This window comes from Marmota marmota, unplaced genomic scaffold (genome assembly GCF_001458135.2).
Source record: "Marmota marmota marmota unplaced genomic scaffold, marMar, whole genome shotgun sequence".
NCBI lineage: Eukaryota > Metazoa > Chordata > Mammalia > Rodentia > Sciuridae > Marmota > Marmota marmota.
The window spans coordinates 4,370,150-4,390,653 of record NW_025999891.1 but is presented as its reverse complement, the minus strand read 5'-3'; the positions used below and the strand labels follow the sequence as shown (position 1 = coordinate 4,390,653).

The 20,504-nt window shown below is 48.7% G+C and overlaps 3 protein-coding genes and 4 non-coding genes across 14 annotated transcripts; 6 read left to right on the top strand and 1 right to left on the bottom strand.

Annotated features, from left to right (window-relative positions):
• The first annotated feature begins 223 nt into the window (after positions 1 to 223).
• Positions 224 to 4,154, top strand: Rpl23a (ribosomal protein L23a). The gene is made up of 5 exons (XM_015501110.2): positions 224 to 556; positions 1,218 to 1,401; positions 3,208 to 3,384; positions 3,815 to 3,884; positions 4,095 to 4,154. Exons 1-5 carry the CDS (start codon positions 532 to 534, stop codon positions 4,107 to 4,109), a joined length of 471 nt encoding a protein of 156 aa, XP_015356596.1. The 5' UTR covers positions 224 to 531; the 3' UTR covers positions 4,110 to 4,154.
• On the top strand, positions 1,056 to 1,122 carry LOC125613752. Its single transcript, XR_007344321.1, has one exon. It is a non-coding gene; the product is annotated as a small nucleolar RNA SNORD42 (small nucleolar RNA).
• On the top strand, positions 3,042 to 3,112 carry LOC125613756. Its single transcript, XR_007344326.1, has one exon. It is a non-coding gene; the product is annotated as a small nucleolar RNA Z17 (small nucleolar RNA).
• Tlcd1 (TLC domain containing 1) lies at positions 3,267 to 7,329 on the bottom strand. 3 transcript variants are annotated; one of them, XM_048794020.1, is made up of 5 exons: positions 6,995 to 7,329; positions 6,166 to 6,459; positions 5,768 to 5,850; positions 5,598 to 5,680; positions 3,267 to 5,209 (listed from the first exon to the last, which is right to left on the bottom strand). In XM_048794020.1, the coding sequence occupies exons 2-5, from the start codon at positions 6,357 to 6,359 to the stop codon at positions 4,826 to 4,828; spliced, it is 744 nt and encodes a 247-aa protein (XP_048649977.1). In that variant the 5' UTR covers positions 6,360 to 6,459; positions 6,995 to 7,329; the 3' UTR covers positions 3,267 to 4,825. The 3 variants fall into 3 exon arrangements, with proteins under 3 accessions (XP_048649977.1, XP_015356594.1, XP_015356592.1); XM_015501108.2 differs by lacking the exon at positions 6,166 to 6,459 and having other exon boundaries at positions 6,995 to 7,309; XM_015501106.2 differs by lacking the exon at positions 6,995 to 7,329 and having other exon boundaries at positions 6,166 to 6,537.
• Positions 3,666 to 3,730, top strand: LOC125613753. Its single transcript, XR_007344322.1, has one exon. It is a non-coding gene; the product is annotated as a small nucleolar RNA SNORD42 (small nucleolar RNA).
• LOC125613757 lies at positions 3,931 to 3,996 on the top strand. Its single transcript, XR_007344328.1, has one exon. It is a non-coding gene; the product is annotated as a small nucleolar RNA Z17 (small nucleolar RNA).
• A 1,472-nt stretch (positions 7,330 to 8,801) lies between the features above and the next one.
• On the top strand, positions 8,802 to 20,504 carry Nek8 (NIMA related kinase 8). Of its 6 annotated transcripts, none has more exons than XM_048793930.1 (15): positions 8,802 to 8,929; positions 12,239 to 12,444; positions 12,680 to 12,912; positions 13,358 to 13,489; positions 13,987 to 14,195; positions 14,344 to 14,423; positions 14,504 to 14,685; positions 14,773 to 14,923; positions 15,283 to 15,359; positions 15,908 to 16,025; positions 18,298 to 18,448; positions 18,689 to 18,852; positions 18,938 to 19,096; positions 19,264 to 19,422; positions 20,048 to 20,504. In XM_048793930.1, exons 1-15 carry the CDS (start codon positions 8,883 to 8,885, stop codon positions 20,260 to 20,262), a joined length of 2,283 nt encoding a protein of 760 aa, XP_048649887.1. In that variant the 5' UTR covers positions 8,802 to 8,882; the 3' UTR covers positions 20,263 to 20,504. The 6 variants fall into 6 exon arrangements, with proteins under 6 accessions (XP_048649887.1, XP_015356587.1, XP_015356586.1 ...); XM_015501101.2 differs by having other exon boundaries at positions 19,797 to 20,504; XM_015501100.2 differs by having other exon boundaries at positions 19,794 to 20,504.

Genomic DNA, 20,504 nt, shown 5'->3' with positions numbered 1-20,504 from the left:
TATCGGAAAAACTGTCAGGGTAGATGTGTACCTCCTCCCATACTTTGCAAATCATTGGGGTATTTGCTGAAGCACATCCCTCTCAGGGCCTCAATTTTCCAGGAATGTTGTCTGAAGGAGTTAATTTTAGGCAAATCCTGCTCTGACATTCTAGAACTTTGCATCACCCGCTCCTTAATCAGTCTAACAATATTTCATCTAGTTTGCAGTGCTATTCTTCTGCTGGCGCTGCAAACCTCTTCGGGAGACATTGGAAGTTGCTCAAGATGGAAAGCACTGGGGACCTATCCACAGGCCCAAGCAAAGAAACACACATCTGAAAAACTACAACTTCCAAGAAGCTTTGCGGCCTTACGAGGGGCGGGGTAGCGCATGCGTAGCCCTGCCAGCAAAGACATCCAACTATAATTCCCAGAGGGCCATACAGCACAGGTTACCCAATCATCTCTAAGTAAACAGCATCGCGAGTCTTCAATGAGATTTGGCACTATAAGCCCATGGGACCGGGCCTCGTAGACCCTTTTCACCAAGATGGCGCCGAAAGCTAAGAAGGAAGGTGTGTGTTGGGGCTGGGGACCGCAGTGGGTTTTCCTGGGATGTCAGCAGAACGAACGGCCTGGGAGGACAGTGGTTGAGCTAAGCTCCTGGAGAACTTTCCCCGGAGCCGCGTCCTGGGGTTGGGCAAAACTGAGGCATATGTGGGCCGCGTGGACCAAGCCGCATGGGCTGGATTCCAGTAAGGGGGTTGGAGAGAACATTTCCCGCATCATCCGCCAGTGAGGCCAGACAATTGACTCTGGGGAGCTACACGCAGTCACAGGCCAGTACTCTCATTTATCCAGATATATAAGGAATTAAGCGTCTTCAGCATTACTCATTATTTTGTCGTATTCAGCGGGGCTATATGCCCCTCTCCTTCGGAGTTACATGATGGTATGTATAAAACTCTTTTAACACAGATCTCGGCAAAATTTGGGCGTTTGATCAGTACTAGTTGGGTTTTTTCCTTGTATCCTTGAAGTTGCTCCAAGTTGATTATCTTCGCTTCCGGTATCGTGCATATGATGGAAAAATCGTGATCTCCTGAGATTTGTGAAGTTTTCAAAGGAACCACTGATGCACGTGTTGACAGAGGCACCCGCTACGAGTCCTGAGGCCGGAAGTGGCCAATTTCTGAATTCGCACCCTTTTTTTTTTTTTTTTTTTTTTTCTCCCAGCTCCTGCCCCTCCCAAAGCTGAAGCCAAAGCAAAAGCTTTGAAAGCCAAGAAAGCAGTGTTGAAGGGTGTCCACAGTCATAAAAAGAAGAAGATCCGCACGTCACCTACCTTCCGGCGACCCAAGACATTGCGGCTCCGGAGGCAGCCCAAATATCCTCGGAAGAGCGCCCCCAGGAGAAACAAGTCAGTACTGCTCCTATATCCATGAGAATATTTTTCATTGGTGATTTAGGTTGTGGAGTATGGCCTCTCCAACACGTTGATATCCGGTGTGCTGCTCTGATGTGAGATTTCTTTCTGCCCTAATTAAGAACGAGGAAACTATTTGTTTTATGGGAATTAAACATAGGGCCTTTCTTGTCTGCTAGGCAAACGCTCTACCACGGAGCTACAATGCCTATCCTTTATTGTTATTTTTGAGAGGGTCTTGATAAGTTACCAAAGCTGCCTTCGATCTTGTGATCCCCCTGCTTCCACGACCTAAGTAGCTGGGAGTGCAGGTATTTGCCACTGTACCCGGCTCAGAACAAGAGTCGTTTTGCATTATTGATGGGAATTAAGGCAATATACATACAATCTATCAATTTTTATTTGGATTACTTATCGCTTCACATGTGGTCAGAGTTTGAAAGACCACTTTATTGGTTGTATGAAGTAGAACTAGAGAGATGCTTCTTATTTTGTAGTATCAATTTTAGTTACTTGCTGGTGACACCTATTACTTCTGGGGGTTTTGTTGTTGTTGTTTGGTGCTGAGAATTGAACCCAGGGCCAATTTACTTCTGAGCTACATCCTAGCCCTTTTTTGAGTTTGGGTTTTTGCTAAGCTGCTGAGGCTGCCCTTGAAGAACTCCTGCCTCAGCCTCCCAAGTGTGTGGTTACAGGTGTGTGTGGTCCTGGGTGACCTATTGCTTAAGAGTGAGAATGTGTGCTGTTTTTTTAGTAGATAGAATGATTATATTATTTATTTACAGAGTCTCACCGAGTTGCTTAGCACCTTGCCATTGCTTAGGCTTGCTTTAAGATGTCCATCCTCCTGTCTCAGCCTCCTGAGCCTCTGGGATTATAGGTGTGTGCCAGTGTGCCCAGAAGAATTCAGTAATTTTTATTTGTGGCAGTGATAGCCTGCCAACAGTGTAAAGGAATTTCATTCACTCCCAAAGTTCAGGCTAGGCTCAGGAAAGGTTCTGGGGAAGGGGTAAAAGCTGTTGAAAAACAGAAGTTACAAGATAAGAGATGAGTCCTGACCTTGCTTCAAAACAGGAAAATAGTGTCTGGCTGAGCACAGCCTGGTTTTGTCCATTTAACCAATAAAAAGTTGGTCTTAAGTAGCTCCCAGCCAGCATGGTTGTGCATGCTTGAAGTCTTAGCAACTCTTTAGACTGAGGTAGGAGGATCCCAAATTTGAGACCACTCGAAGCAACTTGGCATGATCCTGTCTCAAAAAAGGGCTGGTCAGTGCCCCTGGGTTCAATCCTTGGTACCAACAAAAATCCCAGCAATTCTGGGAATCTGAGGCAGGAGGACTGCAAGTTCCGTGCCACATAGGGATGTAGCTCAGTGGTAAAGCACCCTTGGTTCCAATCCCAAATACAAAAAAAGAAAAAAAAATTAACTCTTGAGTACCACCACTTTTTAGCAACCAGAGGTAGATGAAATGTTTGGTCTGGGCTCATAGTGAAGCACCAATATGAAACTCTAGCAAATGAAAGGGTTCAAGTAAAAGGTGAATCTTCAGTCATTTAAGGATGCAAGCCCTCAGGTTAAACAAAATGCATAAGGGATCTACCTACAGCCTGAGAATTAAGATCCCTAAGATTCAGGGTGCAGCTGATGACAGCATTTAGCGACCAAAGTCTGATGAAACTGATTGCTACTTATTGTCTGATGCACCTATGCTGTATTGGCCTAGGGTTCCAAAGGAAGGCCCATCCTTTCTTATACTGGGCCTACCTAGGCCAAGTGACTGCAGTTTGCTTCTTCCCCTAGGCTTGACCACTATGCCATCATCAAATTCCCTCTGACCACTGAGTCAGCCATGAAGAAGATTGAAGACAACAACACACTTGTGTTTATTGTGGATGTCAAGGCAAACAAACACCAGATCAAACAAGCTGTAAAGAAGCTCTATGACATTGATGTGGCCAAGGTTAACACCCTGATCAGGTGAGTGGTGACCATGGAATGGGAGGGAGGAGGCTGGAGCTATGGAGGTCAGACATTGGTTTTACAGTGTACAAACTCCCTGCTATAATTATAATCCTTTTTATGGAGTGTAGACCTGAGGAAATTGTCTTAAGATATTGTTCATGAGGTTAATCAAATTCTGGATCCCTACATCTATTCGTAGAGGAGACAAAGCAGTTTGTCAGATTACCTGGTTTATGTCTTGAATGTAGTGTTTCCAGTAAAAGGAATATATTTTTTTTGGCTTTTCTAACCCCTCTGTGCAAATGATGGAAAATTCACTATTTGGAAAAGAATGACATGAACAAAGGAACCACTGATGCACCAGAGGATTAGGGGATGGAGAAAGGGTATGTTGGGAGGTAGGGACATGAGATCAGCAAGGACTAAGACTTCCTTCTCCACCCAGGCCTGATGGAGAGAAAAAGGCATATGTGCGACTGGCTCCTGATTATGATGCTTTGGATGTTGCCAATAAAGTAAGCTTGCTTCTTTTGCTACAAACTCTGTAATACCCACTCCCTGGGTGTAAGTGATGTGTCTGTTAGTGACCAAAGCCTGACTTGCTGATTAGTCATAACTGACTGCACCCCTATCCTTGATAAGCCCTATCCTCCTGGTCTCTCATTTTTCCTTTTTAAAAACATGACATTTCAGTTCCAGTAACAAAGCTCCCTTTTGTTTTTCAGATTGGGATCATCTAAACAAAGTCCAGCTGTCTAATTCTAAATATACTTTGTTTTTTCCAATATATATATGCTTCTTGTTTTTTGTTTGGGCTGGGGAAGGTCAGATAGTGAAATACACCAAGGTAACAAGTCTTCAAGTTTTGATTTAACTAAGTCTCTTTAAATCTGCTTACCCTGAACCCTTGGCCTATCAAGCCACCATACTTGTTACAACCCCTGAGGGTAAGGGCTTGGGTATTGTTTAGATGAGGATTAGATATCCTAGGCCAACTAAAATTTGCCTTTCCTCATCATACAGGTAGGAAAATAAACTAGCTGGGTATGGTAGAATATACCTGTAATCCCAGCACCTTGAGAGAATGAAAAATTTGAAGCCAGTCTTGGCTACTTAATGAGACTCTTATCCCTGAAAGGTTGTGTGTGAAACCAGTACCACAGGGAACAGAAGGATTTTTATAATAATAAGAGTTGCATCCATTTCAGGGCAATGTGGGTTGGCTGCAACTGGGGTAGTGCCTAGTCTTCACACCCACCTACACGTCCAACCAGTCTGTCTGCTTCCCTCACCCCTTGCCCAAGAAAACACGACTTCAGATGAGTGTTTTCATTAGTGTTTTCAATAGTGCAGGTGCCGATTTGAGGTGGAAAGGTTGGCCCCAAACTTAGTGCAGAGGCTGCTTCTGTCCTTGATTTTGCTTGCTGTCCTTGTCACAGGTCTCAAGCTCTACACCTCATTCAGTCAAAAATTTGTCTTTGTGTTGCTGGCCAGGGACCAGTCCAGGGCAGAAGTCAGAGCGGAGGAGGCGGGAAAAGTAGATGAGGATCATTACATCCAGCATGAGCAGGATGCCCAATAGAAAGGTTCCCAGGGTCCTCTGACCTGCATACTGCAGGAAGAAACTGGTGAGGTAGGCCTGAGGCGCCAGGCGGAAGAGAAAGTACATGACCAAGTTGACATACTTGTTGACCCTGTAGAGGAGAAGATCCTGGGCATTGTTGATCTTCATCATCATGCGGATGGTGAGGAAGATGTTGCTGACTTCCACCAGTAGTGTTAGAACACCCCCACCTACAAAGCTGCTCCAAAAGATGCCTGAGAAGAAGGCACCCATGGCCTAGAGGACAAGTGAGAGGAAAGGGCTGGGAACCTGGGTGCCAGGGCTTTCCTGGTGTTACAAGACCACCAACCAAAATGGGAAGTGGAAAATGATTCCCAATTTCTTGTGGAATAAAAAAAAGCTTGCATGGATGTTTTTTCTCATTAAATACAATTAGATTTCGATCCCTCTCCATTAGTTCTGGCTGTGAGTTTCCAGTCTATTTACGGAGTTAACAGTGAACCCAGGAATTGACTCGGTGAGCAAGGACACAAAGAAGGAGCCAACCTCAGCATTCTAGCTTAAGAAGCAGGTTGCAGGGCTAGGGACTAAGCTGGGAATGGCTTTCTCTCCTAGGTTTAGAAATACAAGGCTAGGTTACCAACACCAGGCCTATAATACTTACCATAACATGATGAACAAGGTATTCCCAAGAAGCTCGAGCCTGATGACTAACCACAATATCCACTGTGTCATGGATGAAATACCCTAATGGAGGGATAGAAGAGGTCACAAGGGGCAGAAAAGAAACTCTCTTTTTCTCCACTTACCTGAGGTTTCATGGGCAAGACTTACCTGCGGAGAAGCAAACAAGCAAATAGCCTGAAAGTGACCATGCTGTCTCAATCTCCACCAGCATCTCCGGGGTCTGCCATAAACTGGGAAGGAGAGAAAAAGGGAGGTCTCTCCATTTCGGCATCCCCAAAGACCCTCCTCCCCGAAACCCTTGCCAATCCCAGGGCAGTCTGGACTCGCGCTATTGGCTGACTAGGCAACGAGGAGGGGCTTGGCCGAAACCCAGGTGCCTCTGGTTTCCCTGGGCTGCTCCTGGTTGGGTAGTTTTCCAAACAGGGAATCAGGTGAGCGCCAAGGCCTCTGCTGGCCGAGAGTGATGAGAATAGTAACTCGGAAGCCAGTCCCAGCACCCCATACGGGATCCCCTGACCACCTCACTCCCCCAGTTGCTCACTCACCACAGCAGCGCCCATATCCCTGACACAATAGAGTGCGCGAAAGAGACGAGTAGGTTGTGCCAGCGCCAAGTGCGCAGGGGGTCGGTGCGCACGTGCGCAGGCAGGGGTAGGCGACACAGCGCGCGCCGGAGCGCCCGGAAGGTCAGCGTGGCGCCCAGGAGCAGCGGCAAGGCGGGGTGCAGCAGTGGGAGCATGATGGCCCTTCCTGCCCTCTGTCTGTCCACCCTCTAGGCCGCCTCCTCGGGCTGTTCTGGGAACAGGGTTCGCTATCCGGCCAGTCCACCCCGGCCGCCTCTGTCACCGGCAGCAGGAGCCACAGCTTTCGCGGAGCCGTCTAGGCCCCTTCGCTCCTCCCCGCCCTCCCGGCAAGGCCTCTGCCCCCGCCCCCAGCTTCCCGCCCCGCCCGCCTGCCCCCGCCCCTCCGGCGCCTCTGCCGCGCGGAGGGCCAGAGCCCCATTTCCCCCGGGCCTCCCCGGCCCCGCCCGGGCCCTGCCCACTTCGGGCGGGAAGGGGCTGTCCTGGGGGTGCCGCCTGAGAGGCACCCCTCACTGGCGCCTCTCGACTGGCGAAAGGAGTCCCCAGCCGCCCTCGCTCGCACGGCCTCAATTAACCCGCATCCCCACTTTCTCTGAGGCCAGCAGCTCCCTGGGCGGGTACTGGGAGAACTCTCCGCCCTCAACTCCTTTCTGGGCAGAGCAGGGGGGGAATCATCACACACACACACATCCTCTAAACATTGGTCCTGGGAAGGGGTCGGAAGCCCTCAACGGGTGATGGCTCCGCCCAAACCCTGTTCCTCCACTGTCTGGAGACCGACGTGTTTACCTACCTCTCCCACGCCCCCAACAAGTGGCGCTTAGGAACTGTTGAGTCACCCATCACCACTTATCCTCTAAGCCCGCTCTTGGGTTCCTGGGGCCAAGCGGTTGTCATAGTCCTCCCACAGACAGTCTCAGCCTTCTTCTCCTGGCTCCCTGAAGGCTGGGGCGGGGAAGACTGCGGATTTGCCCAGACAGCTGGGGTGACCCTCTCTCCAAGCCAGTCAGTGTCTGAAGTAGTTGCGGATTCGGGCCACTAGGTGTCAGCCTGACCTCACTGTGGCGAGGGTCTCCTTCGCCCTCCAAAGGTGTAAGGCAGTTGCTTTGGGAGGAAAATAGGCAGACCCTGGGCAAAAAAAAAAAAAAGGGGGGGGGGGCAGCTGAAAGCCTGTGGAGGAAGTGAAGAAGTGTTTGTGCTGAGGGGTGGAAGCAGAGGAGGGGAAGGTAGAAGTGGGAGCGAGGGAGGGAGGAAAAGCTAGAATCCTGAGGCACAGGGACCCAGGAACCAAACCGTTTGGGTGTTTATTGTGTCTCCCCTAATGGCTCCAAGGTTACATATTAACCCCTATGGGAATCCTGGGTCACTCAAGGTCCAGTCGGTTTCCAGGTGAGGACATGATGTGCTGGGTGAGTGGCTTTCCTCCTTTGATCAGAGGGCAGCTTGTCAGCCAGCTGACACCGGCCTGGGCCATGGATTCCAGGGGCCTTCGCGGGGGCTCTTTCAGCGTTCATTTCACTTGGGAGAGTTTGGGGTCGTTTCAAGAGGTGGGACGAAGGCAGAAGATAAAACACCCCTTTCCCCACATTCCTCACCCACTCAGAAATAGGGACGCTAACCTTTAGCTAAATAACTACCCTTCTCCTTTGTACTGAGCTTTTATGGAGCTCCCACAGAGCACAGGTGCCAGGAAGCTGCTAGGATTATACTCACTTCTGGTTTAGATCCAGCAGTCCTACTAACCAATCCCCCTACCTCTGGGCAGAGGTATTGAATCCATCTGTGGGAAACCCTCCGGTTTCCCTCCCTTCCTTCCCTGACGCTTTAGTAGTCTGCTTCCACTCCCAGCTTCTCCCAAAGAGGAGGGCTAGAGTTTGTGGCTCCGTAGTAGAATGTCCACTTAGCACATGTGAGGCACTGGGTACAATCCTCAGCACCACGTAAAAAATAAAATAAAATAAAGATATTGTATCCATCTACAACTAAAAAATGTATTTAAAAAAAAAAAAGAATCTGTGTCCTAGAATATGGGGGGTGGGGGTATAAACATCTAAGACTGATTCCCCTACTGCAGCATTCTGGGTATGAAGCTGGTGGTGGGGAGACTGAAAGTGTGGACTAGCACGTGCTTACTCGTGGCAACAGCCCTAGATGAATCAATTTGCACAGCTTGGGGCGTTCACTGCGAGTCAAACGCGAATTCACAGAACGAGAGCTTGCCCTCGATTGAGTTTTGGTTATCATTTGCTTGCCAATGAAAATCCTTCTTTTGAAATAGCGTAGTCATGGGAAGCTGGGGACTCAGTCCTCGCTTCCCACCCCATCCGGCTTTTGGGGGGCAACTCTTGAGCGTGAGGCATTCCCTCCCGTCTCACAAACTTTGCAAGAGTCCAATGGGGCCATGGGTGTGAGAAGCGGCTGGTATCGTGCTGGCCATTGAGGGACACACTAAGAAATGAGGTATAGCTGTATTTGTTGGGCCCTACGAGTGACAGGGTCGTGAGGGAAAAACGACTTTGTGCGGATAGTACGGTGAAGTTCAATTCAGACGCAAACAGACTTTAGCTCTGCTTGCTCCGCCCCGCAAAGATTTTATAGCTTAAAGGGCGGGGCTCCAGAGTGGGCAGGTCCGCGCACGCGCCTCATAGGGGTGTTCCGGAAACGGTGTTCTGAGAAATGAGATGGAGAAGTACGAGCGGATCCGAGTGGTGGGGAGAGGTGCCTTCGGGTGAGCCAAGGGTAGAGGGAAGAAAACTGATGGGGAGTGGGAAAATAAGTCCCAAAACTAACCGCGAAATTGCTACCCGGCTAGCTCCGCCTCCTAGGCGTAAGCGACTATCTGGGAAGCCCCGCCCAGGCTTCCGGTCTCAGTCTGGACTGGGAGATCCGTCTTCAATGAGGCCACGCCCACACCCCCTAAGCGCTCGGGTGGCATTCTTCTGTTGGTTCCCTTGTACACCGGCGGCATAGGTCTTCAGATTCTGGGCTGTGTGTATATAGATATGACCAAAACTTTAGTGGTAGCCGGGTGTGATGGCTCACTCCTGTAATCCCAGCGGCTTGGGAGGCTGAGGCAAGAGGATTGCGAGTTCAAAGCCAGCCTTAGCCAAAGCGAGGCTGCTAAGCAACTCAGTGAGACCCTGTCTCTAAAAAAAATATAAAATAGGGCTGGGGATGCGGCTCAGTGGTCAAGACCCTGGAGTTCAATCCCTGGTGCCAAAAAAAAAAAAAAAAGGACTAGTCTTTTTCTTTCCCTTTAGGAACTTAGCCCTTTTAATTTTTTATTTTGAGATAGGGGTCTCACTCCTTTAACAAGACATTATTAAAGTGGTTATAAGTTATAGCAGTTATGAAAGGTTATTAAGCAACAAGTACAACGGTAGAGAATAATTACTTGGGGTAGTTAGGGAGGAATTCTCTGGGAGGCGAGATGTAAAGATAAGGAATGAAGACCAGTACTCTGAAGGAAGAAAATTTTCAGGCAAAGGAAGCAGCATATGCAAAGGTCCTCACATGGAAAGAATTATTGAGAACAATCAAGAAACAGATGCCAAGCTTGATGGGGAGACTGAGGTAGGAAGATTGCAAGTTCCAAGGCACTCTTGGCAATTTAGCGAGACCCTGTCTCAAAATTTAAAAAGTTAAAAGGGCTGGGGATGTAGTTCAGTGGCAGAGCACCAGTTCAATTGCCAGTACCAAAAAAGAAACTGAAAAAAGATTAGTGTAGTTGGAATGTAGTGGGCAAGGTAAAGAATGGTGTAAAATATGATTGTCATGGAGAGCAGGGAATAGATTATATGACTCTTAAAATGAGGTAAAGGGGTTTAATTGATTTAGTATAAGGGCAAGAGCATTTGTTTGTGCTGGAAATTGAACCCAGGAACTCCAAAGGCCAAACACATGCATTATCATTGAGCTACATAGACACCCAGCCCAAGGAAGAGTTTTATTTATTTATTTTTATCTGGTACAGGAATTGAACCCAGAGTCACTTAACTACTGAGCCACATCCACATCTCTTATTTTTTGAGACAGGGTCTCACTAAGTTGCTTAGGGTCTCACTAAATTGCTGAGGTTGGATTTGAACTCACAATCCTCCTGCCTTCGCCTCCCAAGCTGCTGAGATTACAGGTGTGGGCCATAATGCCTGGTCCCCTAACTTCTTTTTTTTTTTTTTTTTTTTTTTTGTACCAGGGATTGAACCCAGGGGCGCTTAACCACTGAGCCACATCCCCAGACTTTTTTATGATTTTGAAACATTGTCTTGCTAAGTTCTTGGGGGGCCTCATTAAATTGCTGAGGCTGGCTTTGAACTTGCAATCCTCCTACCTCAACCTCCCTAGTTGTTGGGATTATAGTGTGTGCCAGCATGCCCATCTCCCTCACCTCTTTATTTTTATTTTATTTTATTTTTAAAGAGAGAGAGAGAACTTTTTTTAATATTTATTTTTTTAGTTTTCGGCGGACACAACATCNTCCCAAGTTCAAGGCCAGCCTGGGCAACTTAGGGAGACCTGGCTCAAAGTGAAAAAAAATTAAAAGGGATGGGGTTATAGCTCAGTGATAGAGCATTCCTAGTAGAATACCCCAATACCCACCCCCCACACACACACATAAAATTAATGAAATACTAATATGAATGACTTCCACCCAGTAGTACTTTTTTAAACATTTTTTTAGTTGTAGATGAACACACAGTATATTTATATTTATTTTTATGTGGTGCTGAGGATCAAACCCAGTGCCTCACACATGAGAAGCAAGTGCTTTACCCCTGAGCCACAGCCCCGCCCCTGCCTTTTTTTTTTTTTTTTTAATTTGTAGTGCTGGGGATTGAACCCAGGGCCTAGTGCATGCAAGGAAGCACTCTTCAAACTGAGCCATAACCCCAGCCCCCATTAAGCACTTTCTATGGGCCAAGCACTGTGCTAAATTCCTTACATACATTTACTCATTTGATCCTCTCTCAACAACTCTGTTTTCTAGATGGTGATATCATATAATGTATCTAACACCAGATAATTAGGAAGAGCCAGGATTTAAACCCAGGCAGTTAACTCCAGAACTCAATCTCATTGTGCCAAGGGTAAAATGAGGCCCTGCATAGAGTTTGTTACCAGTTCTTCCTGTTCCTATGTTCAGTGGGGTTTTTGTTTATTGGGTTGTTTTTTTTGTTTGTTTGTTTGTTTTTTGGTGGGGGGCATTGAATCCAGGGTGCTTAAGCAGTGAGCCACATCCCCAGCCCTTTTTATTTTTTAGGTCTGGCTTCACTAAGTTGCTTAGGGCCTCACTAAATTGCTGAGGCTGGCTTTTAACTTGTGATCCTCCTGTCTCAGCCTCCCAAACTGCTGGGATTGCAGGCATGGGCCACCACACCCAGCCCAGGGGTGTTTTACCACTAAGCTACCTTCCCAGCCCTTTTTTTTTTTTTGCAGGGGGGGTGGAGCACTAGCGATTGAACTCAGGGGCACTCAACCACTGAGCCACATCCCCAGCCCTATTTTGTATTTTATTTAGAGACAGGGTCTCACTGAGTTGCTTAGTGCCTCACTTTGGCTGAGGCTGGCTTTGAACTCATTATCCTCCTGCCTCAGCCTCCCAAGCTGCTGGGATTACAGGTATGCACCACCATGCCCAGCTCCCTTTTTGTTTTTTGAGACAGGATATTGCTAAATTGCTTAGGGCCTTGCTAAATTGCTAAGGCTGACCTCGAACTTGGAATCTTCTTGCCTCAGCCTCCCAAATTGATGAGATTACAGATGTGTGCCACCACAATCAGGGATGGGGATATAGCTCAGTGATAGAGCATTCCTAGTAGAATACCCCAATACCTCCCTCCCACACACACATAAAAGTAATGAAATACTAATATGAATGACTTCCACCCATTAAGTACTTTAACAGTATCTTTATATTTATTTTTATGTGGTGCCGAGGATCAAACCCAGTCACTGAGGAACATCCAGTCATTAGCTCTGCTCTGTCTGATATATGGCTGGAAGTTCAGCTAGTACCCGCCCTGTACTTTGACTCCAGGATTGTGCACTTGTGCCTCCGTAAAGCTGACCAGAAGCTAGTGATCATCAAGCAAATCCCAGTGGAGCAGATGACCAAGGAAGAGCGGCAAGCAGCCCAGAATGAGTGTCAGGTGCTCAAGCTGCTAAATCACCCCAATGTCATTGAGTACTATGAGAACTTCCTAGAGGACAAGGCCCTCATGATTGCCATGGAATATGCACCAGGTAAGTCAGATCCTTGCACTGGCCTGGCTGCAGGGATTCTTTACCTCCAGGATCAGGTGGCTTCTCCCCTTAGAATGGACTTGGCTGAGGGTCAGAGGTATAGAGTTCTGGCCCCAGTTTTGTGACCCTGGCAGATTTCTTGTCCTCTCTGGTTCTAGTGACCTGTTCGGTAAAAGGAAAGGGATTGTCCTGGGTATGGAAAAGACTGGATCTTGATTAGTTTCTTCGGCCGCAGGTGGTACCCTAGCCGAGTTCATCCAAAAGCGCTGCAATTCCCTGCTGGAGGAAGAGACCATCCTGCACTTTTTTGTGCAGATTCTGCTTGCCTTGCATCACGTGCATACCCATCTCATCCTGCATCGGGACCTCAAGACCCAGAACATCCTTCTTGACAAACATCGCATGGTTGTCAAGATTGGCGACTTTGGCATCTCCAAGATCCTTAGCAGCAAGAGCAAGGCCTACACGGTGCCTGGACTTGGAGGGAGCCTTGAGGGTGCTAGAGGTCTTGAGGGTCAAAGCCTATTCTACATCCCTGCCTCCTCCTTTTCCCCTCCAAAAACCTTGGCTCAGCCAGGTGTGGTTGCACATGCTAGTAATCCCAGTGACTGAGGAGGCTGAGGCAAGAAGATGGAAAATTTGAGGCCAACCTCAGCAATTTAGCAAGATCCTGTCACAAAATGGAAAATAAAAAGGACTAGGGACGTAGCTCTCAAGTAAAGCACCTCTGGGCTCAATCTCCGGTACCAAAACAAACAAATAGACCTTAGCTCCTTGGTCCCTGGCTGTGTAGTCTTGCAGGAGGAAACCCCTTGGCCTGCTTCAGGGAGAATCTATCCCTCACTGGGCTCATGACCAGAGCCTTGTTTTTCCTTCCCCCCTCCAGGCTGTAACTGAGATTTCTCTCTTGCAGGTGGTAGGTACTCCATGCTATATTTCCCCTGAGCTGTGTGAGGGCAAGCCCTACAACCAGAAGAGCGACATCTGGGCCTTGGGCTGTGTCCTCTATGAGCTGGCCAGCCTCAAGAGGGCCTTTGAGGCTGCAGTGAGTATAAGCACCCCTGAGGGAACTGGGAAATCCCTCCCTCACCAGCAGCCCTCAGCTCCAACCACTTCTTTTTTGTGTGTGTGAGAATCCCATCTGTCTCTACCACATCCAGACTGGTGGATTACCCAGGGCAGAGCTGTGGTTCTTGCTCAGACTATGAATTTCTGAGGGTAGGGCTCGTTTCCTCCCTTTAGAGAGCTCCTGATGGCATGGTTATGTCTCTTCCATCAGATTAGGACACTACCAAGAGCAAGCCCATGAGTTTTGTCAACATGGAGTTTCACAGGAGCAGCTCCTGAGAAACTTGGAGCAGCTCCCTTATGGATTCCTGAAAGCAGGGTTTGACTCCCCTATCATCCTGGGAGTCCCCTAATGAGAATGAAGTCCTCTGAAGGCAGGGTTGTTCTTTCACCATCAGACCAGGGGCTGAGGGACAATGATGCTCAAAAGCCCAATTCAGCACTCAGGCCATCCCCAATTTGGCACCTTCACAGAACCTGCCAGCGCTAGTGTTAAAGATCATGAGCGGCACCTTTGCGCCCATCTCTGACCGGTACAGCCCTGAGCTACGTCAGCTTGTCCTGAGTCTGCTCAGCCTGGAGCCTGCACATCGGCCACCACTGAGCCACATCATGGCACAGCCCCTCTGCATCCGAGCCCTACTTAACCTGCACACCGATGTGGGCAGCATCCGCATGAGGAGGCCTGTGCTGTGGGGAAAAAAGGGATAGATCTTGGGTGGCAGAGGTTGGGAGCACCCTGTGGGGCACAGGAGACCTCAAGCAAGGCTTCTATGCCTGTGTGTAGGATTGTCAGGGAGGTTCTGTCTGAGGTCCCTATCTGTCCTGCAGAGCAGAGAAATCCCTGGCCCCAGGAACACCCATGGCCCCGGGCAGCACAGGGAGCAGAACCACTAGTACCCGCTGCAGGGGTAAGTTGAAGTGGGTACTTGGGCCCATGGTTCCCCACTATGCCTGCCAGTTTAACTGACCCAGTGTCTTGTACTGGCAGGTATCCCCCGGGGGCTTGTGAGGCCGGCCATCCCACCACCACTATCATCCGTGTACACATGGGGTGGTGGGCTCAGCACCCCACTGAAGCTGCCGATGCTTAACACAGAGGTGGTTCAGGTGGCCACTGGGCGCACGCAGAAGGCCGGGATCACACGTTCTGGGCGCCTAATCCTGTGGGAGGCAAGCAGTTTGGCTGGGGGCCTGGACTAGGTAGAGGGTGGGAGGTCCCTGAAGAGGATGAGAGGTGTTCAGCGCCACCCCCCACAGGCCCCACCCGTAGGTGCCCTTGGAAATGCCCTCCTCCCAGGGGCAGTGGAGCAGCCTCAGCCTCAGTTCATCTCCCGTTTCCTGGAGGGCCAGTCAGGTGTGACTATCAAGCATGTGGCCTGCGGGGACCTCTTCACAGCCTGTTTGACTGGTAAGCCTGTTGGGGGACTACCCCATGGGAACTTAGGAGAAGACCACAAAGCAACTTCCCTCATTGCTCAATTAATGCTTCCATCTCTTAGTTGTTAAGTTATTGTTTCTACTTGCTGTTGAGATTTATTTATATCATCTCCTTCACTCTACGAAATAGGCATGGAATCATCCCCATTTGATAGATGGGGAAACTAAAGTTCAGAGAGGCTGTCACTTGTCCAAAGTCACACACTGGACAAGGCGGTGGAGAAGGCTTGTAACCCCAGTTTCATCTTGCTCCTCCAATCCACAAGTGACCTAGTCACCTAGAGAACAGTCTAATTCCTGTCCCTCCTCTTTCCTTACTGACCTCTCCAGACCGAGGCATCATCATGACCTTTGGCAGTGGCAGCAATGGGTGCTTAGGCCATGGCAGCCTCACTGATATCAGCCAGGTAGGTGTCACATGTACTCTAGAGAGGGGAAGTGAGAGGATGGCAGGGAATCCACATATGAATGTTGACATCAGGCTGGGGGCAGGGAAGTCCCCAGGTGCATAAAGTCTCTGTAGCTCCTAAGCTGCACCTGCTCTGGGCTGCTTTAGGGGAAGTACAGAAAGACCAAACTTCTGCCAGGCACGGTGGTGCATGCCTGTAATCCCAGTGGCTCAGGAGGCTGAAAGAGGGAGGATTGCAGGTTTGAAGCCAGCCTCAGCAACTCAGCAAGGCTATATGCAACCTAGTGAAAACCTTTCTCAAAAAATAAAAAGGGCTGGGGATGTAGCTCAGTGGTTAAGTGCTCTTGGGTTTAATTCCTGGTAGGGAAAAAAAAGAAAAGACCAGGCTTCCCCAGTGTCTCATGTGGCATTGAGCCTTATATGACAGGAGTTAGACAGCACTTAGAATCTGCAGCCTCTTTCTCTGCACAGTGGGTGCTGTGGCAGAGTGTATGTGTGTGTTTAGTAAGAGATCCCAGTCTCCCCTTGCTTTCTCCCCTTCTCTAGCCCACCATAGTGGAGGCCCTGCTTGGCTATGAGATGGTACAAGTGGCCTGTGGTGCCTCCCATGTGCTGGCCCTGTCCACTGAGCGAGAACTGTTTGCCTGGGGCCGTGGAGATGGTGGTAAGCTCCCTACTCTGGCTTTAACCTCTAGGTTCTGTCTCTTTAGCCATGATTTGTTCCCCTTTGTACCCACCTTCCACCCCATGGTCCATTCTCTCTTCTCTCAAGTTTTTTTTCCCAGTGGTACTGAGGATTGAACATAGTGGTGTTATATCACTGAACTATGTCCTAGATCTTTTTATTTTTATTTATTTATTTTTTAGTACCTTTATTTTATTTTTATGTGGTGCTGAGGATCAAAACCAGTGTCTCACACATGCTAGGCAAGTGTTCTACTACTGAGCTACAACCAACAGCCCTTTTTATTTTTTTTATTTTTTTGTGGTGCTGGGAATTGAACCCAGGGCCTTGTGCATGCAAGGCAAGCACTCTACCAACTGAGCTATATCCCCAGCCCCACCTTTTTATTTTTTCAGACAGGGTTCTTCTAAGTTTCTTAGGGCCTCACTAAGTTGCTGATGCTGGCTTTGATCTTGTGATCCTCCTTTCTCAGCCTCCTGAACCACTGGGATTATAGGTGTGTGTCATTGTGTTAGGATGTGCCCAGCTTTTCTATTCTAATAATTCATTCAACAGATTTTTATTTCATGCCAATTATATGCTCATCCTGTGCTGGGTACTGAGACAAGATGAATAAGATGTGGCTTCCCATGCTGGGCATGGTGGCACACGCCTGTAATTCCAGCTGCTCGGGAGGCTGAGACAGGAGGATCTCAAGTTCAAAGCCAGCCTCAACAACTAGTGAGACCCTGACTCAAAATAAAAAATAAAAAGGGTGGGCATTGTGGCTCAGTGGTAGAGTGCTTTCCTAGAAAGTGCGAGGCACTGGGTTCAATCCTCAGCACCACATAAAAATAAACAAATAAATAAAGGTATTGTGATTGTGTCCATCTACAATGAAAAAAGTATTTAAAAATAAAAATAAAAAATTCCTGGGTAAGGTGGCACATGCCTATAATCCTAGTGACTTGGGAGGCTGAGACAGAAGGAATTCGAGTTCAAAGCCAGCCTCAGCAATGGTGAGGCATTAAGCAACTTAGTAAGACCCTGCCTCTAAATGAAATACAAAAATAGGGCTAGGGATGTGGCTCAGTGGCCAAGTGCTCCTGAATTCAATTCCTGGTATTCCCCCAAAAATAATAAAAAAAAAAAGAAAAATGATGGGGCTTCTTTCTTGTGCTTACAACATAATAATGGAGAGATTCCGGGCTGGGGATGTGGCTCAAGCGGTAGCGCGCTCACCTGGCATGCGTGTGGCCTGGGTTCGATCCTCAGCACCACATACAAACAAAGATGTTGTGTCTGCCAAAAACTAAAAAATAAATATTAAAAATTCTCTCTCTCTAAAAAAAAATAATAATGGAGAGATTCCACTTATTCAACAGTATTTATTTTTTTTCCAGGGCTGAGGATCAAACACATACTAAGAACATGTTCTACCATTGAACTACTTATAGCCCATGCAGCTATATTTATTGAGGCTCTTTCTATGCCAAGGGTCAGGCTTGGCACTTAGACTAGGGATGACATAGATGGGTCCTGTTCTCCTGGAGGATTCAGTCTGTTTTTTAAATTTTTACTTATTGAGATTGAGGATCGAACCTAGGGATGTTACCTCTGAGCTACATCCCATTCCTTTTTAAATATTTTTTTAGTTGTAGATGGACACAATATCTTTATTTTCATTTATTTATTTTTATGTGGTGCTGAGGATCAAACCCAGGGCCTCATACATGCCAGGCAAGCGCTTTACCACTGAGCTCAACCCCAGCCCATCCCCATTACTTTTTGCTTTTTGTGTTGAGACAGGATCTCACTAAGTTGCTCAGGCTGTCCTTCTACCTTAGCCTCTCCAGTTGCTAGGATTACAAGTATGCACCATTGTGCTGGGAGAGTACTCAGTCATTTTTCGTGTGTGTGGTGCTGGGGATTGAAACCAGGGCCCTGTGCATGTGAGGTAAGCACTCTACCAACTGAGCTATATCCCCAGCCCAGAGTACTCAGTCTTATGAGTACTCTAGCATGCTAGAGGATAGACAGTGTCAGGGCTACATCCAAGGTTCAGAGGTATGGGAATTCAAAGAACAGCAATGTCACCTGGAAAGGGCAGAGGTGGCATCTGAAGATTTTGGCCAACAGAGGGGCCTAGGAAAACCATTTCAGGCTGAGAATAGTCTCTACTCATTTTGTTCCCTCCTCAGTAGGCCTCTCCTCATTCTGGCATCACCAGTCCTAGAGCTCAAACTAACCCCATCCTGGTTTCTTCTTTTAGGCAGGCTGGGACTAGGCACCAGGGAGTCCCATAGCTGTCCTCAGCAGGTGCTGGTTCCCTTAGGACAGGAAGCCCAGCGGGTTGTATGTGGCATCGACTCTTCCATGATCCTCACCGTGCCTGGCAGAGCCCTGGCCTGTGGGAGCAATAGGTGAATAGATGCATCAGGATGATTAGCATGTTCCTTTGCCCTCCTTGGCTGCCACATGTCCCATGCCTCATTGCTCTTTCCCACCAAGGGAACTGAAAGGGGTTGAGGGTGCTGCCTGGTTCACCTCAGGATGAGATCTGTCTTCTGATGGGATAGATCCTACCAGCCCTAGCCTAGATAGGTGGCGGGAGGCAGTATATACAAACTGTCAGTTGCATTGGTTTGTGGCTTTGCCTTTAGGTTCAATAAGCTGGGCCTAGACCATCACTCCCTTGGAGAGGAGTCTGTACCCCACCAGCAAGTAGAGGAAGCCTTGATCTTTACTCCATTAGGCTCTGCACCCCTGGATCGGGAGCCCCTGTTGAGTGTTGACCTAGGTACTGCTCATTCAGCTGCTGTGACTGGTGAGTAGTACTTGATGGGGACTCACCTGGCCTCCTTGGGACCTCTGTTAAGGTGTCCCTTTCCTTCCTCTTCCCTTTCCCACAGCCTCAGGTGACTGCTACACTTTTGGCAGCAATCAGCATGGGCAGTTGGGTACTAATGCCCGCCGGGGCAGCCGGGCACCATGTCGAGTCCAGGGCCTTGAGGGCATCAAGATGGTGACAGTGGCCTGTGGAGATGCCTTCACAGTAGCCATTGGTGCAGGTGAGGGTAGGCATGATGGGGCAGACTGAGGTATAGATAGTGGGGAATTATCATGCTCAGGACCACTGGCCTCAGCAATCTCCTGTTGGAATCAGTATGGTTGTATGGTACTTGCTTAGGCTGTACCCTTTCCCTTCCCCTTCCCACCTTGGGATTCTCTCTGGCAGAGGGTGAAGTTTACTCTTGGGGCAAAGGAGCCAGAGGACGACTAGGAAGGAAGGATGAAGATGCTGGGCTCCCTCGGCCAGTGCAGCTGGATGAGACACACCCTTACACAGTGACGTCTGTGTCCTGTTGCCATGGAAACACTCTCCTGGCTATTCGACGTGAGTTATCTTTTCCCACCTTATACACATAAGTGTTAACCCAACTGTCCTCTCCCCACAAACCTATCCCCTGCAGTTATACCACAAGCCCCCAGGATAAATGAAAGCAGAAGCTTCCAGGTAAAACTCTGAGCTTTCTGCTTGGGTGGACAAGGGCTGGGTTTTTGAGCCTCAATGAAAGGGCTCCCTCCACTGCGCCCCAGAGCTCACATGCATTCTTTCTCCTCCTACACCCTGGGTCAAGTTGATGTTGAGCATCCATTGCTGGCCCTGGACATTCCAAGGCCCAATAGGAGTGGAGGTGGATGCAATGCTAGCTGGAGGCACTGCCCTCAGGGAAGCTGCAGGGATTTCTCTTTAATACTCTCCAGCAGTCACAGATGAGCCAGTCCCCCCTTGAGGCACCGGGACACCTCTGGACCACCCTGATATTGCTTCTCTTCTGAGTATTCTGAAAAGTTTAGGTGCCTAAGGCATGACTTCCCACCAGCCTTCTGGATTGTGATATCATCAGGATGGAAGTGACAGTGAAGGCCTGCTCTGCTTTTGACCCTAGATAGGGAAACCTCAGCCACCTCTGTTCCCCAGCATCTCCTTTCCCTCTTTCCTTATTCACTATTCATAGTGGTCCAGCTTCACTGGAGTTGGCAGCCAGACCTAGTCTTTGGAAGCAGGGTGATCTTCAAAGCCATCCCTAAAAAAGCCACCCCCATGGCTCTACTCAGTTCCTGCCCTCTCCCTCCGCTCAGAAATAAGTCCTTGGTGACCCCTGGGAGACCAGCTCCAAGCTTGAGTAGGGCAAGCTGGAACCTGCCTGGACTGGCCATTGGGCCTGCCTAGTCCCTGCATGGCCTGAGACAGGAGTGTCTGAGGGAAGCCTCCTGCCTGCCCCACCCCCTCCTGCACAAACTCTGAGAGCCTTCCTTTACTGGAGTGCAAGAGTCATGAAGACAATCAGGGCAGAAAGTTGCCTAACACTCCCTGCCTGTCCCCGAACCCGGGATGGGGGAAAAGGTAGTTGGCTCAACTAGACAGGTTTCCCAAAAGACTGGAAGTAGCTCTAATAAAAATTATCAACTGCC

Coding starts and splice junctions, on each gene's coding strand:
- Nek8 (XM_048793930.1), top strand. CDS start 8,883: ATGGAGAAGTACGAGCGGATCCGAGTGGTGGGGAGAGGTGCCTTCGG. Junction 8,930..12,238: donor GTGGGGAGAGGTGCCTTCGG/GTGAGCCAAGGG, acceptor CTTTGACTCCAG/GATTGTGCACTTGTGCCTCC. Junction 19,097..19,263: donor CACAGTAGCCATTGGTGCAG/GTGAGGGTAGGC, acceptor TCTCTCTGGCAG/AGGGTGAAGTTTACTCTTGG.
- Tlcd1 (XM_048794020.1), bottom strand. CDS start 6,359: ATGCTCCCACTGCTGCACCCCGCCTTGCCGCTGCTCCTGGGCGCCACG. Junction 5,681..5,767: donor GCTTGTTTGCTTCTCCGCAG/GTAAGTCTTGCC, acceptor TCCCTCCATTAG/GGTATTTCATCCATGACACA. Junction 5,210..5,597: donor ACCTTGTTCATCATGTTATG/GTAAGTATTATA, acceptor CTTGTCCTCTAG/GCCATGGGTGCCTTCTTCTC.
- Rpl23a (XM_015501110.2), top strand. CDS start 532: ATGGCGCCGAAAGCTAAGAAGGAAG. Junction 1,402..3,207: donor AGCGCCCCCAGGAGAAACAA/GTCAGTACTGCT, acceptor TTCTTCCCCTAG/GCTTGACCACTATGCCATCA. Junction 3,385..3,814: donor AAGGTTAACACCCTGATCAG/GTGAGTGGTGAC, acceptor TTCTCCACCCAG/GCCTGATGGAGAGAAAAAGG.